This window comes from Balaenoptera acutorostrata, chromosome X, assembly GCF_949987535.1.
Source record: "Balaenoptera acutorostrata chromosome X, mBalAcu1.1, whole genome shotgun sequence".
Lineage (NCBI taxonomy): Eukaryota > Metazoa > Chordata > Mammalia > Artiodactyla > Balaenopteridae > Balaenoptera > Balaenoptera acutorostrata.
Genome location: NC_080085.1, coordinates 104,526,384 through 104,544,078, shown reverse-complemented (window position 1 = coordinate 104,544,078; position 17,695 = coordinate 104,526,384). Strand labels below are relative to the sequence as shown.

Below are 17,695 nucleotides of genomic sequence, written 5' to 3'. Positions count from 1 at the left end.
TGAGTGGCTCATTTGTTAGCCAAGCAAGGAAAGCCATCTACTGATGGTGAGTTAATTAAATCGTGTTTGATTGCAGAAGCCAAAGAAATGTGTCCAGGGAAAATAAACTTTTTAAAGACTATTAGGCTTTCACCAAGAACAGCAGCTCAAAAAGTTGAGGACATTGGAAGCAACATCAATAGTCATTTAAAAAACAGGGCAAATTATTTCAAGTGGTTTTCCTTGGCTCTTTATAAGTTGACAGATCTTAATAATACTCCTCAGTTGTTGTTATTTATTTGAAGAGTCAATGCTGAGTTTAAAGCGATGGAAGAATTGGCCTGTATGGATAATCTGTAGATGACGGCAAATGAGAATATTTTCAAAAAAGTCAAGAAACCACTAATTCAATACAACCTGAAGTAGAATCTGCTAAGATGCATTTCAAACATGTATGAAGGAGAAAAAGGCTTAGCTGGACAAATGTACAAAGCTTGTGAAAATGTAAGTTGTTTAAATCCTATAGTTATTTGTTATATATTATTGAACGGCAGGTACTTCACAGGAAAATATTTTAATCTATCTTGTGTTATTCAACCATTCGTGTCTACAGTGAACTTCATTCACTCTCATGGACTAAACCATTGTCAGTTTCATGAATTTTTGTCAGAAAAAGAGGCTGAATATTCTGACTTGCCCTACCAACAGCAGTTCAACAACTTAGCAGTTATAAGGGGTTTTTTTGTTGTTTTGTTTGTTTGTTTTTGTATTTTTATAGCTCGTGGCTGGGATTGAAAATTTTCTGAGCCAGAAGAATCACCCTCAACCACTATTATTGAACACTGAATGGAATTAGCTTTTGCTGTAGAGGTAATGATGTTACTTAATAAATTTAACCTAAAATTACAAGGCAAAATGCTGCTTACATGTGAAATTTATACTGCAGTGAAATCACTTCGATGACAACTGACATTTTTTGAACTACAAGTAATGTCTAGTTACTTAATTGCTTCCTGTGCTGTCAAATGTTAAAACAAAAAATCAAGATTTGCAGTCCCACACAAATTTTCAGTGGATATCTTTTCTGAGCTCAGATTACAGTTCCAGTGGTGATTTTTGGACCCTGATGCAAGTGCAAAGGAAATTTCTGTATTTCAAAAGCAATTTAACTTTGCAGTTGAGGAGCTTCCACCTAAACTTCAATTGGAAGTGATTATTCTGCAATGTAACAACATACTGAAAGGCAAATGTCAAGAGAAGAATCTGATAGAATTCTATAAGTGCCATCTAAGAGATGAATATGCTCAGTTAAAACTCAGATGCATGTGGATTTTTTTTACATGCCTATGAAACCAGTTCTCTTAAACTAGAATTGGATTCATAAGCATGTAACGTGTACAATTGCATAGGGCCCTGCTTTCAGAAGGACCTTGCATTTGACTTAATGCTCAATTGTCACCATTTTGCAATTCTTTTTTAAAAAATTTATTTATTTATCTGTCTATTTATTTTTGGCTGCTCTGGGTCTTAGTTGCGGCACGTGGCATCTTCACTGTAGCATGTGGTACCTTTTAATTTTGGCATGTGGGCTCTTAGTTGCAGCATGCATGGGAGATCTAGTTCCCTGACCAGGGATTGAACCCAGGCCCTCTGCATTGGGAGCATGGAGTCTTACCCACTGGACCACCAGGGAAGTCCAGAGGTGCCTGTGGATTGATATCAGTATATGGCAGTACTTATCTGTGTTAAGATTTTTCTCAAAGATGAAATACATAAAATCTTATTACAGATAAGCATTAATGGATAAATATTTGTAACAGATTTTTTATTAAGACCTTTATTAACAGGTGCTTGCAGTTTGTTAACTCTTGAAAAAATCAAGTTGTAAACTTTTATTACAGATTAAAAGTGAGGTTCTTAAAAATCTTGACCAATTGAAACAAGGTAAAAACCTTTAAAAATATATTGAAAACAAAAACAAAAACAGGAAAATTCCCTGGCGGTCCAGTGGTTAGGACTCTGCGCTTCCACTGCACTTCCAGGGCACGGGTTCCATCCCTGGTCGGGGAACTAAGATCCCACATGCTGCACGGTGCGGCCAAAAAAAAAAAAAAAAGTGTATTGAGATTGTAACTGATTTGATGATAGGAAACACTCACTTTGAACCCTAATTAAGTGAAATATTATCCTCTCCATAAAAGAATGCCATTCTTATTAGGAGATCTGTATTATGAAAAAAATTATACTCAATTATTATTATATTTTGTATTTCATTGATAAAACATTTGTGGAAATTTGTTTTCTCTCGTTATATAAGTACCTACATAATGTTCTTGATTTTTCCTCTTGGCTCTCAAAGCCTAAAATATTTACTCTCTAGCCCTTTACCCACCCCTGCGCTTGACTAAGCCACTTGAGGGAGGGAGACTATTTATAATTGATCACTATGCAACCAGTATGTAGCACAGTGCCTAACACACAGTAGAAGATCAATAAATACTATTATAAAGAACATAGAATCATAGGGATGACACTGGACTAAGATCTAAGGAGCAAACGCTATGATTCTTTAAGACTTGACATTTCTTTTCTACTTTATTAACTCATGTTCATTTGAGGGCTAGCAGATTGCTTCAAATTCCCATTGGTTTACATCTTGTGTATCTTGAACACTACACTTCTTCCAGCTAACCTGTCAATTTTCTGGTCACCAGCTCCTGCTTCCTTCAGTAAGTTCTCTGTTAAAAATCCACTATTTTGGTGTCATCACTTGAAGCTATCCAATGTAAACTGTCTCAATGTCCTTATTCTGGATTGCCCCAGGCTCTGGTCCTCCACAGAGAGCATTCTGGGAGAGTTTCTGGGTTGAGGAAGGAAGGGTGGAAGATGTTTCCTAAACCTGTGGCAAACGGGATCATTAAGATGCCTCTATTTGCAAATCACTTACATGATTAGGGTCTAGTATCCAAAAATATATAATGAACTCTCACAATTGAACTATATAATAATAACCCAATTAAAAATGGGCAAAGGATTGGAATAGACATTTCTCCAAAGAAGATAAGCATGTGGAAAGGTGCTCAGTATCATTAGCCATCAGAGAAAGGCAAATCAAAGTCACGGTGAGATACCACTTCACACTCACCAGGATGGCTGTAATAAAAAAGACAAAGATAATTATTGGTGAGGACGTGAAGAAATCAGAACCCCACATACATTGCTGGTGGTAAATGTAAAATGTAAAATAATAAACTTGCTTTGGAAAACACTCTTAGCAGTTCCTCAAAAAGTTAAGCATAAGGCTATCATATGACCCAGCAATTCCACTCTTAAGTCAACACCCAAGAGAACATATGTCCTCACAAAACATAAAAGCATAGAAACACATGTTCTCACAAAAACCTGGACACCAATGTCCATAGTAGCACTACTCCTTATACCACAAAAATGGAAACAACCCAATTGTCCACCAACTGACGAATGAATAAACACAATGTGGTATAGCCATACAACAGAATATTATTCAGTCATAAAAAGGAATGAAGTTCCTTTTTACTGATTCATTACTACTTTTTTACTGATTCATGGTACAACATGGTTGAACCTTGAAAACAGAAGTGAAAGAAGCCAGATACCAACAGCCACATACTGTATGATTTCATTCATATGAAATGTCCAGAAGAGGCAAATCCAGAGAGAGAAAGTTAGATTAGTAGTTGCCAGTGGCTGGGAAAGAGGTGGGGAGAGTGACTGCTAAGGGATATGGGATTTCTTTTGGGGATGATGAAAATATTAGGTAGTGGTGATAGTTGCAAAAGTTTGTGAATGTACTAAAACCCACTGAATTATACACTTTAAAAGGGTGAATTATGGGACTTCCCTGGTAGCGCAGTTGTTAAGAATCCACCTGCCAATGCGGGGGACACGAGTTCGAGCCCTGGCCTGGGAAGGTCCCACATGCCACGGAGCAACTAAGCCCATGTGCCACAACTACTGAGTCTGCGCTCTAGAGCCCGTGAGCCACAACTACTGAGCTCACGCGCCACAACTACTGAAGCCCTCGTGCCTAGAGCCCATGTTCTGCAACAAAGAGAAGCCACTGCAGTGAGAAGCCCACGCACCGCAACAGAGTAGCCCCTCTAGCTGCTAAAGAAAGCCTGTGTGTAGCAACGAAAACCCAACACAGCCAAAAAATAAATTAATTTAAAAAAAGGGTGAATTATGTTATGTGAATTAGATCTCAATTTTTAACATTCCTCTACTTCATTAGGTACTCATCCTGAATACAGCCAATCAAAATCATATTTAGAGGCACACCTAAAATCTGTATCATGCATATAAAGTGTAAATAGTTCTTTCTTATATCTAGTCATATATATGTATATATGCATATACATACGTATACGTGTATAGAAATATAAATGAATAATTTAAATTATTAAGAGTGTCCCAAGTAAAGCAGTCCCAGAGAACTTAGGTCAGGTTCTGGGAGACTCAGGGTGTCCCCATGCATCTTAGCCTAATGGTACGGCCGGGAAGCTCACACGACTACTACGGACACGTGACCAGCCTAGGTAGGGGAGAGTCGCGACGCACGAGTGACGTCATTTCTGCGCGACTCTTACTTTTGCCTTTTGTTTTCCTACTGCTGCTCTGAGCTATGCCTAAAGTAGTTTCCCGGTCCGTAGTCTGCTCCGACACCCGGGACCGGGAGGAGTATGACGACGGCGAGAAGCCCCTTCACGTCTACTACTGTTTATGCGGCCAGATGGTCCTGGTGCTGGGTGAGTAGTCTGCAAGGAGCGAAACTTCGGGTTCTCGAGGGCGCATTTCCTCTGGCTGTGATCTGGCAGCCGAGTCTATGCGAGGATTTCCTTCTCCATCAAAATCCTCCGTACCCATCCAGCCCCACTCCAGGGCAGCTTTTCGGTTTTCTGTTTAACCATGTGATTCTGTATCCAGACCTCTCTCAAAACTAAATTGCTCTTCCATAAAAAATATACTCACTCTCCTCCCGCTCTGCGTCTAGAAACTTTGTAACCTTTCTGCCGGATACAAGGATATTTTAACAGCTCTGATGTTACGTGAAAATAACCTCCTACCCGCATTGATCCTGCATTCTCCTCCAGCTATAACCTCATTTCTTTGCTTCTTTTATAGCAAAACTTCTAAAAAGAATTACCTATATGGGCTGTCTCTGCATCCTCACTTCCCATTCCTTCTTGCCCTCACTTCAAGCAGGCTTTCCTTCTCACCTCACCATCCAAATCATATTTGTCAAAGTTACTAACGAACGTGTTACCAGTTACAGTGGTCAATTATCAGTGCTCATGTAAATCCCCTCTCAGTGGCATTTGACAGATGATCACTCCATCCTTCTTGAAACCCTTCATTTGCATCCAAGACTCCACACTTTACTGATTTTTCTCCTACCTTGATTTTCCCCCTTCTCAGTGTCTGGCTCCTTTTTCTGTCTCAGACTTTTAGACATTGCACGGCCCTACGGCTCAGTCCTCTCATGTGTTCTCAATCTGTACTCACTCCTTAGGCGATCTCAACCATTCCCAAGCTTTAAATACCGTCTATATGCTGATGACTCCCAAATGTTCCTCTTTAACCTGCACCTCTTCTCAAACTCCAGCTGCCTACTCCGCGTCTCCATTTGGATGGCTAATGGACCTCTTAAAGAGACCGTGTTCTCACAACGTTGTAAATCAACTATACTTAAATACAATTTTTTAAAAATTAAAAAAAGAAAAGAGAGAGGGAGACCATGTTCAAAATTAACTTCATGATCTCCTACTTTCTGCTCTCCACTGTTCCTCTCAGACTTGCCTATCACAGTCAGTGGTACCACTCTTCACAGAGTATCTCAGAATCATTCTTGACTTCTTCATCCAGTCCATCAACAAATTCTGCAGGTGCTTCCTTGAAAATCTATCTAGAATCTACTTTTGACCACCTCCATTTCTCCAAGCCACCGCCATCCCTCACCTGGATTGCCACAGTAGTCTCTTGCTCACCACTCTTTGTCCCCAGAGTCCTGTTCCAAACCAGTGTTTTCCTGTAACGCCAAGAATAAGACCAAAGGCCATAACGAGACCCTGTGTGATCAGACCTCGAGCTACCTCTCAGATTTCATCTCCTAACACTCTTTCCCTTGCTCACTGCACTCCAGCTACAGTGGCCTTTTTGATTTTTCTCTGTCATGTCAAAATGTTCCTGCCTGCAGGGCCTTTGGGATTGGTATTTCTTCTGCCTCAAACCCTTTCCCCTCCATGCTCCCTTACTTCATTCAGGTCTCTGCTGAAATGTCACTTCCTTGGAGAACCCTTCCGTGACTACCTTATCTAAAATAGCACCCCTGTCACTCTTTCTCCTCTTACCGTGCCTGATTTTTCTGGGTAGCACTTATCACTATCTGGATCACTGTGCACCCTCTTAATATCCTGTCTAACTTTTTGTATTAGCACTTATCATTATCCAAGATCATGTTATATAATTATTAATTTGAAAATTTCTGCCTCCTCTGCTGGCCTGTAAACTTCATCAGGTCAGGGTCTTTGTCTGCTCGGTTCTTTGCTGAATCCTCAGCACAGTGTTCCAACTGTGTCTGGTACATAGAAGGCCCTCCCATATTTACTGAGTAAATGAATTCCCTTTTGATCACTTAGAGATGGGTCTGAATTCTTGTTCTGCTTCCTGTTAAATGCGTGGCCGACCTCTTAGCCTTCCTAATCCTCAATTCCCTTACTTTTAAGCTAGGAATAGTAAATGTCTACTCCGGCAGGTCGTTGAGAAGAGTCACGAGCTGATGTGCAAACTGCCTCATGCTAACTCCCCTCTCCACCTCCTCCATGAATCTCCAATCACTCTGATCACTTGACTTCTCTGTCATCCTTTAGGTACTTAATTTGCATTGTATCAATTTTCCGTCTGCTTTATAACTGTACCTAATTTATTTCCTGTATGTTTTCATTGCTTTTGGATTAGAACTCCTCTAACTGGGATGAGTCATTCACATACCATATATATAATAGCATACCCACTCTCTCCTTTCCGAAGCACTTATCCAACTTTTCCAATCAATGCCTTCCTCATAGGCATTCCAGGACGCTTGATCGTCTCTTCTCATTCTTATGCATTATAGCACAAGCCAAGTGTACCAGGATCAGTAATACTCATAGAAAACTTGAATTGCAGTGTGGGAAGGACTTTTGAGATAATATAATCAAGTAAGGAGAAAGAGCCTTAGAGAGGAAGTGATTAGCCAGAGCTGGGGCTAAAATCCAGGTCTCCTGACACCAAGTCATTTTTAGTTGGAACATTCAATAATAGGCTTCAATAAGCGTGATAATTATAGTAAAAATTACAGTGCTAAGGGCCCCACTGAAAGCTTCTGATTGCCTCAGGGTATTTTTCAGTGGCTCTCGTGACCAAATCTTTCTCCATTCCGTCAGACTGTCAGTTGGAGAAATTGCCCATGAGGCCTCGGGATCGGTCCCGTGTGATTGATGCTGCCAAACACGCCCACAAGTTTTGTAACACAGAAGACGAGGAGACTATGTATCTTCGGAGGTAAGAGGTTGATGTTCTCTGTCTAGGATTTCCTGGTTGTCTTGGGGTCTAGTTCTGAGGAGTATAAATACCCCATCTAGTGTGGAACAGGTCATCCATTTGGGGCCCAATACTTTGACATTTGTGGTGGGTCTCTAACTTCTGTTAATGCAGCCATATCTTTATTGTGCTTTGTTGAAGTGGTGCTGAGATGTGTGATTCTGTTGCCATTTGATAGCTGTAATTTGGGGTTTTTGCAGGCAGAATGAGTTCATTCAACCTGTAATCTCCAGCACACCAGGTGCCAGGCACTGAGCTAGGGACTGGATCTGCAAAGATAAATAAGGCACTGTCCTTACCATTAAAGAGCTCATGGCTCAGTGAGGGAACAGATTACCTATTGTGATATGATAAAATACTGGTGTGGTGAACAGAAGCCTATGGGAAAACAGACAGCAGCAGATCATCTTGCCTGAATGGTGGTCAAGAAAGACACCAGAAGATGGTGGCATTTGTGTTTGGCCTTGAACTAGGATTTCACCAAGTAGATGGAGGAGCATTCCAGGTGGAGGGACTCTGGAAGCATTAAAAGCATCAAATATGGTGTGCCTGGGAAATTTAAGTAGTCCCTTGTGGCTAGAGCCTAAGTTACTTTACAGGAGGGGGTTCATGCATCCTGGGGTGAGGACAGAGTAGAATGCTAAAGTAGACAAGTTTGGACTTTATCTTTAGGCAATAGCCATCTTCTTTTTTTAAGTAGAGGAGTGACATGGTTAGATCTGTTTTAGATTTGGGAGTCCTTGGTGTATATGGGGAATTGAAACCTGGGAAGGGATACAATTACATGGAAAGTGTGTGGAGCAAGAAGAGAGGATTGAAGGCATAATCCTGGGAAACACTGATGTTTGAAAAGCAGACAAAATAATTGGAACATAACCAGGAGAACCTGGTGATGTGGAAAACAGAAGAGGAGAGAATTTCAAGAAGTGAGGGAAGGGGGTGGTCATCAACAGGTGCCAAATGCCACAGAGAGGTCATCCTGCTCTAAGTCCATTTATTCATTCAGCAAATATTTCATTTATTGAGCTCCTACTGTGTACCAGGTACTGTACTAAAAGTCTGGGATATACTAGTATATTAGTTTGTTAGGGCTGCTATAACAGAGTACCATAAACTAGGTGGCTTAAAACAACAGAAATGAATTGTCTCACAGTTCTAGAGGCTGGAATCTGAGATTACTGTGTCGGTAGGGCCATGCTCTCTCTGAAGGTTCTAGGGGAGGAGCCTTCCTTGCCCCTTCCTAGCTTCTGGTGTTTGCCGGCAGTCCTTGACATTTCTTGACTTGTAGATGCATCACTCTAGTCTCTGTCTGCAACATTGTATGGCTTTTCCCCTGTGTTTCTGTCTCTGTTTCTTCTCTTCTTATAAGGACGCCAGTTATATTAAATTAAGGGAACATTCTGCTCATCTCTGTGACCTCATCTTAACTAGTTATATCTGCAATGCCCCTCTTTTCAAATAAGGTCACACTCTGAGGTTCCTGGAAGGACATAACTTTTTAAGGGACACTATCCAAACCAGTACAACCAGTAAACAAGCAAAGAACCTTGCCCGTACAGAGCTTATATTCTAGTGTTGAACCAGAAAAAGCTACAGGCTGACATCTAGCTATGTTTATTTAAGAAACCAAACTGTTATCAGCCCACGCTAATGAAAACAGTTAGAAACTATTGCTAGGCGACATTCAGTACCAAATCAGGCACCACTGTGACAACTGGGCTTCTAGAATTATGTAGTTGAAGAGAAAATTGCTTATATACAGGATACAAGTGGGGACACAGATTATAAAACATATGAAATTCACAAAGGAAGGCCCTCCAGGTAACATTGGGGAAGTCCTCCGTTGTGGTATAGAGGAAGGTTTATAAATAACATGCCCTATCTAAAGCTAATCCATTCTCTTGTGCTTTTTCTCCCTCTATTAACCTTTATTTAGGTTTCTGATTTTGAAAATTCTCAACTGACTGTCTTTAGGATTGCTAAAATATTTATTACATGTATCATAATTATATATAACAGTTCTAGATAATATGTATTAAATGTATATATATTAGTTAATACAGAAAGTAATCTAACAACACAACTAGGCCACAGGCTCCTATGGCACTATAAGGCAGATGCCCGCACCTGTAGGCCAGAAAACTGGGAGGCCCCAGGCTGAAGTGGCAACCCTGGGATCCAGTCAGCCTGATCCTGGAAGTGAGCCAGCTTTGGGCCCAGCCTTAGTGCCGGGTATTGCACAGGCCAGTAGCCTCTGGCCCAGTGACTCTGTTGGGCCACAGAGCTCTCAGAGTTTACCCACAAGGCATGGTAGACTTCCCCCTTGGTTGACATAGTTCCTGCTCTAATCATGAACAGTCTTTCCAAGGGCCCACTTTAGCATGCTCCTTTCTTAGCAGGGGTGAAATTTCAGTCTGATCTTACCCCTCCTGTTCTTTAGCCAGATGAGTGTGGGCGCCCCAGTTACTGAAAATATGGCAGTCTGCCTAATGCATGCCCTGGAGCCTGTCACTTTCCACCTCCAAGTCTTCCATTCTAAAGTACCTCTCCTTTGACTCTGTTGTTCCCTGCTACCTTCCCTCCCTCATCCATTGCTTCCCCAGTTGCCCATCCAGTGGGTGCTTTTCTATCTGGATCTTTGTTGACCATGCCTCCCTTGATGCTGTCTCCTTCCTTGACTTCTGTGAAACTACTCTTGTGATTCTCCTTCTACTTCTTTGGCTTTCTCAGTCTTCTGGATTCTTCTTCCTGCCCCTTAAATGTTGGCATTCCCCAGGGTTCTGACCTTGATTTTATCCCCTCTCTCTCTGTACTCTCCTTGGCCATTCTCACCACCTCTCATGGCATCAGTTACGCTTATATGCTGATGACTCACAAAATCTAGATCTGCCTCCGTGTCTCTCTTGTGCCCAGAACTGTATATCTAACTACCTATTCTACCTCTTCACCTGATGTTTTACCTCAGATACAGCATGACTAAAGCCAAACTCATTTCTCTAACTTGGGAAAGTCCCACAGATTGGTTCACTCAGCACCACTCCAACACTCTTCTATTTTACCTGCCTATATACCAGTGTCTGTAAAGATAGGGTACATATTCCAGCTTCTCCCCACTCCAAAAACCCCCTAAGATTCTGAAGGTGACTTAGCTTTTGCCAAGTAAAATGGACAGAAGTAGAAGTTGTTGGGTGGGGCTTCCAAGGAAAGTCCTTTTTACTCTTCTCATTCCTTCCTGCTTTTTGGAAAACGGGCGTGATAATTGGAGCACCAGCAGCCATCCTGGGACTGGAAAGGGAAGGCCACAAGGATTGCAGAGTTTTTGCCATGCTATCCTTGAGTCTCAACCATTACCAGGAACCGCCTTCCTCTACACTTATTTTACGTGAGAAGAAACTCTTGTGTTGAAGCCACTGCAGTCAGGTCTCTGAAGGTGTCAGCTAAACACAATTCCTTCTTTTTCCTCCTCCTACGATGACATCACCATTCACGCAGTGGCCCGGGGCAGAAATCTGGGAGCCAGTCCTGTCTTTGTCTCATCCATCCCTGCCCCCCACCATCCCCTGCACACATCCAGTCACTCACCATGTACTGTCGAGTCTACCTTCTAGTCTGTCTTGTGGCTGCCTCCTCCTGTTCAGCCCTGCCACACTGCCATCATTCTGGTACCCAGCATCACTTGCTTGGGCTATCGAAGTGTCCTCTTACCTCCCCCCACCCCCCGCTCTCCTCCAGTCTATCGTCTACTGCCTGAATGATCTCACATGCACGTTATGTCAGTTTCCTGCTTCAAATCTTTCAGTGATTCTTCATCACCTACAGCAGTGCCTTTCAAACGTTTTTAAACAATGAATCTTTTCTTCAAATGAAATTTTTACCAGAAGTATAAATAAGCAAGAAGCTTCTCTGATTGGGGAAGAGTTGAGCCCAACCCATTAAGGACTTCTCCCCTTTCTCCTATCCGATTTCATTTAGGGATCATTGTGGAGTGCAATTTAAAAAATCCTGGCTAGCAGGATAAAATCCAAGTCTGAAGGCTCTCTATGATCTGGCCCTAGCCTACCTGTTCATCCTCATCTCCTGGTATTCCTATGGTTTTTTTTTGTTGTTGTTGTTTGTTTTTTTGAACAGCAAGCATTGATCATCTCATATAGTTTCTGTGGGTCAGGAATTTAAGAACAGCTTAGCTGGATGGTTCTCGTCTCTCATGAGGCTGTGGTTAAGAGGTCGACCATGGGTGCAGTCATTTGAAGTCTTAATTAGGGCTGGAGGTTCCACTTCCAAGGTGGTTCACTCACATGGTTGGCAGCTGAGTGCTAACTGTTGGGAAGAAGCATTAGTTCTTTAGAACAAGGATCTTCCATAGGGCTGCTTGAGTATCCTCGTGACATGGCAGCTGGCTTCCCACAGTGTGAGTAATCCAAGAGAGAGCGAGTTGGAAGCTATAATGTCTTTTATGACCAAGACTCAGAAGTTACACACCATCATTTCTTCAATGTCTTATTGGTGTCACAGGTCAGCTGTGTTCATTGTGGGAGGGCATTATACAAGGATTATTGACATTATTATGTCAATACCAGGGGGCGAGAATCATTGGGGCCATCTTAGATGCTGCTACCACAACCAGGGAGAATGTTTTATTTTGTCTTTGGCCTTTCCTATCTCACATATTCCTAGAGATTAAGGACAAGAAAGAAAATCAAGGTCCATTAAGTACAAATATCTAGCTCATATTAATCACTTCTTTATAATTGTACCACTTAAAACCCTTGTCTTATTTGTATTAGAGTCTCAATACTCAGGAAGATGAACTTTTTTTCTTTTTTGGCTGTGCCATGCGGCTTGCGGGATCTTAGTTCCCCGACCAGGGATTGAACCCGTGCCCTCTGCAGTGGAAGCATGGAGTCCCAACCACTGGACTGCCATCTTTCATTTAGTATATTTTCAAGGCTCATCCATGTGTAGAATGACTCAATAAATCATTCTTTCTTTTTTTTTTTTTTTGGCTGCGTTGGGTCTTCGTTGCTGCGCGTGGGCTTTCTCTAGTTGCAGCCAGTGGGGGCTACTCTTCGTTGCGGTGTGCGTGCTTCTCATTGTGGTGGCTTCTCTTGTTGCAGAGCATAGGCTCTAGGCGCGCGGGCTCAGTAGTTGTGACACACGGGCTTAGTTGCTTCACGGCATGTGGGATCTTCCTGGACCAGGGCTCGAACCCATGTCCTCTGCATTGGCAGGCAGATTCTTAACCACTGCGCCACTAGGGAAGTCCTGTGTTTTTGTTTTTTTTAAACTAACTTTTTAAAGTATTATGGCTAATGCTGCTGTAAACATTTGTGTACAAGTTTTTGTGTGAACATGCTTTTGGTTCTCATGGGTGGATATGTATGAGTTGCTGGATCATATGGTAACTCTGTGTTTAACCTTTTGAGGACCTGGAGGAGTGGTTTCAAAAGCAGTTGCACCATTTTACATTCTTGCCAGTAGTGTATGAGGGTTCCTGTTTCTCCACATCCTTGCCAATAATTGTTATTGTCTGCCTTTTTGATATAGCTATCCTAGTGTGTATGAGATGGTATCATTGTGGTTTTGATTTGCATTTCCCTGATGGCTAATGATGTTGAGCTTTTCACGTCCTTATTGGTCATTTATGTATCTTCTTTGGAGAAATGTCTAGTCAAATTGTTTGTCCATTTTTGGGCTTCCCTGGTGGCACAGTGGTTAAGAACCTGCCTGCCAATACAGGGGACATGGGTTTGAGCCCTGGTCCAGGAAGATCCCACATGCCGCAGAACAACTAAGCCCATGCACCACAACTACTGAGCCTGCGCTCTAGAGCCCGCGAGCCACAACTACTGAGCCCACGTGCCACAACTACTGAAGCCCGCGCACCTAGAGCCCATGCTCCGCAACAAGGGAAGCCACTGCAATGAGAAGCCCGTGCACTGCAATGAAGAGTAGGCCCCACTTGCCGCAACTAGAGAAAGCCCACGCACAGCTACAAAGACCCAACACAGCCAAAAATAAATAAATAAAATAAATAAATTAAAAAAAATTCTTTGTCCATTTTTTAAATGGAGTATTTGTGTTTTTTATTGTTGTAAGAATTTTTTATTATGGATACTAGTCCCTTATCAGATATATGATTTACAAATATTTTTTCCCATTCTGTGGGTTGCCTTTTCACTTTCTTGATGGTATTCCTGGAAGCACAAAAGGTTTTCATTTTAATTGTCCCATTTATCTATTTTTTCTTTGATTGCTTGTGCTGTAGGTGTCATATTTTTAAAACCATTGCCTGATCTAAGGTCTTGAAGATTTATACTTATGTATTCTAACAGTTTTATAGGTTTGGTTGTTACCTTTTTTTTTTTTTTGCTGCACCTTGGTATGTGGGATCTTAGTTCCCTGACCAGGGATCGAACCCACACCCCCTGCACTGGAAACGCAGAGTCTTAACCATTGGACCACCAGGGAAGTCCCAGTTCTTACCTTTAAGTCTTTCATCCATTTTGAGTTAATTTTTAAATATTTTGTTTATTTATTTTTTGGCCATGCCACACAGCTTGTGGGATCTTAGTTCCCTGACCAGGGATCAAACCTGGGCCCCCTGCAGTGGAAAAATGCAGAGTCCTAACCACTGGACCACCAGGGAACTCCCCATTTTGAGTTAATTTTTGTACATAGTTTGAGGTAGGGATCTAAATTAATCCTTTTGTGTGTGGATATCCAGTTATCCTGGTACTATTTATTGAAAGACTATTCTTTCCCCCATTGAATGGTCTTGGCACCACTGAAAATAAATTAACCATATATGTATCGGTTTATTGTGGACTCTCAGTTCTGTTCCACTGACCTATATGTCTGTCCTTATGCCAGTACCACCCTGTCTTGATTACTGTGGCTTTGTATTAAGTTTTGAAATTATGTGCGAGTCCGCCAACTTTGTTCTTCTTCAAGACTGTTTTGTCTGTTCTGGATTCCTTACAATTCCATGTGAATTTTAGGATCAGCTTGTCAATTTCTGCAAAAAAGCCAGCTGGGATTTTGATAGGGATTGTGTTGAAGTTGTAGATTCATTTGGAAAGTATTGCCATCTTAACAATATTAAGTCTTCAATCCATGAACATGAAGTGTCATTCCATTTACTTAGGTCTTTAATTTCTTTCAGCGATGTTTTGTAGTTTTCAGTGCACAAGTTATGCACTTCCTTTGTTAAATTTATTCCTAAGTACTTTATTCTTTTTGATGCTATTGTAACTGGAGTTGTTTTCTTAACTTCGTTTTTGGATTGTTCATTTCTAGTGTATAAGGCTACCATTAATTTGTGAATATTGATCTTATATCCTGCAGCTTTGCTAAACTTGTTTATTAGTCCTAATAGTGTGTGTGTGTGTGTATGCTTTAGGGTTTCTATGTATAAGATTATATCATCTGCAAATAGAGATGGTTTTACTTTTTCCCTTCCAATCTGGATGCTTTTTATTTCTTTTTCTTGCTGAATTGCCCTGGCTAGAACTTCCAGTACAGTGTTGAATAGAAGTGTTGAGAGGATATCCTTGTCTTCTTCCTGATCTTAGAGGGAAAGGTTTCAGTTTTTCACCATTAAATATGATGTTAGTTTATGTGGCTTAGTAGATGTGAATTTTTCATAGATGCCCCTTTTAAGGTAGAGGAAGTTCCCTTCTATTTCTAGTGTATTGAAGGGGCTTTGAATTTTGTCAGATGCTTTTTATGCATCTGTTAAGATGATCATGTGTGTTTTCTCTTTTATTCTATTATTATAGTGTATCGCATTGATTGATCTTTTTTTGTATGTTGCACCCATCTTGCATTCCTGGGATAAATTCCACTTGGCCATGTGGTGTAAACCTTCTTTATATGTTGCTTGATTCAGTTTTGCCTGTATTTTTTTAAAATTTTATTTATTTATTTTATTTTTGGCTGCGTTGGGTCTTCGTTGCTGTGTGCAGGCTTTCTCTAGTTGCGTCAAGTGGGGGCTACTCTTCGTTGCGGTGCACGGGCTTCTCATTGCGGTGGCTTCTCTTGTTGCGGAGCACAGGCTGTAGGCGTGCAGGCTCAGTAGTTGTGGCACATGGGCTCAGTAGTTGTGGCTCGCGAGCTTAGTTGCTCTGCGGCATGTGGTATCTTCCTGGACCAGGGCTCGAACATGTGTCCCCTGCATTGGCAGGCGGATTCTTAACCACTGCGCCACCAGGGAAGCCCCTGTATTTATTTTTTGTTTTGAGGAATTTTGTCTGTATATTCTTAAACAATATTGATCTCTAGTTTGTTGTTTTTGTTGTTCTTGTGATATCTTTGGCTGGTATTGAGGTAATACTGGCCTCATAGGATGAGTTGGGAAGTGTTTCTTCCTCTTTTGAAGTTTGTGAAGCATTGGTATTAATTCTTCTTTGAACTTTTGGTAGAATTCCCCAGTGAAGCCACTGGTCCTGGACTTTTCATTGTGCAAAGTTTTTTGATTACTAATTCAATCTCTTTATGCTTGTTATAGTCTATTCACATTTTCTATTTCTTTTCCAGTGAGTTTTGGTAGTTTGTGTTATTCTGTCATTCTAGGAATTTGTCCTTTTCATCTAGGTTATCTAGTTTGTTGGTACATAGTTGTTCATAGTATAATCTTAGAATCTTTTTAATGTCTGTAAGATCAGTAGTACTCCCTTGATTTTTTTAGGTCCCAAGAACATTAGACTATTTGTAATTCTGTGAATATGCTGTACTGTTTTGCCTTTTGCACATAGTTCTCCCTCTGCCTGAAATACTGTTTTCTATCAGGACTGTTGACTTAAACATCAGCCCTGCATTAAGCCTTCCATGACTGACTCAGACAGACTTGGTGCTCCCACCTCTGTGTTCCCATTACACCATATACATTCCTCCATTTAAGAACTTACCTCCATGGTTATAATTTTCCTCACTAAACTGAAATTCTTATAAGAATTCATTTAGTCAGTATTTATTGCAGTATTATGCTTAGCTCTGGGGATAGTGTGTGAGACAGGCATGGTCTCCACTGACCTCTGATCTCATGGACCTTGCAGTCTAGTGGGATGACAGAAAAATAAAGTAATTATGATTATGGTAAGTCATATGAATGAAACAAAGGGCTCATACAGAATTACATGAAAACCTCTTCGAAAAGGTGTTCAGGGAACGCCTCTATGTCTAGGTGATAGTTGAACTGAGACCAAAAAAGATGAGAATGCGACAGGCTTGGCAAAGTGGTGAGAAGAGCATTCCGTGCAGAGAGAAGAGTGTGTGTGAAAGTTCAGAGGTGGGAAAGCACTTGTTTGTTCCAAGAACAAAAGAAGGCTGGTGCGAGAGTGCACAGTGAGGTAGGGAGGGAATGTAGGAGATGATGCTGGGCCCCATTCTCTGCTCAGTCAGTGCCTAGAAGGCCATGGTAAGGAGTTTGCACTTTATTCTAGCTGTCTTGGGAAGCCACTCTTGCCTCTATTTAGATAATGATTTAGAGTGAGATGGTAATGGAAGAAAGTTCTAGAATAAGCGATCAGAATTTTTATTTTAGATATGAATTTAGAGTGGAGAAGGCCTAATAACTATCATACACACGATTGATTTGACCACACAGAAATCTAAAATTTCCATGGGGGGAAAAAGTCAAAGACAAATGTCAAACTGGGGAAGAAATATTTGCAAGGCCCCTTAACGTTTGCAAGTCTCCATAATATAAAATAAAAAGACAACTCAATACACCAAAAATATGAACTGACAGTTCACAGAAAAGAAAATACAAATGCCTCTTAAATGTATGAAAAGATGCCTGACTTCGCTGTTTAAAAAAAGAAATGCAAATTATGAGATCACATTTTTCACGTGCCAGATTGGCAATAATACATTTTAATAACATACTGTGTCGGTGAGACTGTAAGTAAACAGGAAGTCTCACATTGGTGGTGGGGGTATAAATTGCTTCAACTTCTCTAGAGAGTGATTTGGCTGTATCTATCAGAATTTAAAGTGGATACACTCTACGAGTTTATCCAGCAGGTAAAAGACATTTTGCTTCATCCATACAAATGGATGGAATGTGGCCCTTAAAGAGAATGAAGCAACTCTTTATCAG

The 17,695-nt window shown here is 41.1% G+C and overlaps 1 protein-coding gene and 1 non-coding gene across 4 annotated transcripts in view; one reads left to right on the top strand and one right to left on the bottom strand.

The window, feature by feature from the left end:
• Positions 1 to 4,600: 4,600 nt before the first annotated feature.
• Positions 4,601 to 17,695, top strand: part of STEEP1 (STING1 ER exit protein 1) — a 54,670-nt gene continuing 41,575 nt past the window's right edge. For all 3 annotated transcript variants that reach the window (XR_009006734.1, XM_057538835.1, XM_057538834.1), the window contains exons 1-2: positions 4,601 to 4,763; positions 7,440 to 7,557. Coding sequence is in view for 2 of the 3 variants with exons in the window: in XM_057538835.1 (XP_057394818.1) it covers positions 4,640 to 4,763; positions 7,440 to 7,557 (242 nt within the window). In the remaining variant the exon portion in view is untranslated. The remainder of the gene's footprint in view (positions 4,764 to 7,439; positions 7,558 to 17,695) is intronic.
• Positions 14,168 to 14,242, bottom strand: TRNAK-UUU (transfer RNA lysine (anticodon UUU)). Its single transcript has one exon. It is a non-coding gene; the product is annotated as a tRNA-Lys (tRNA).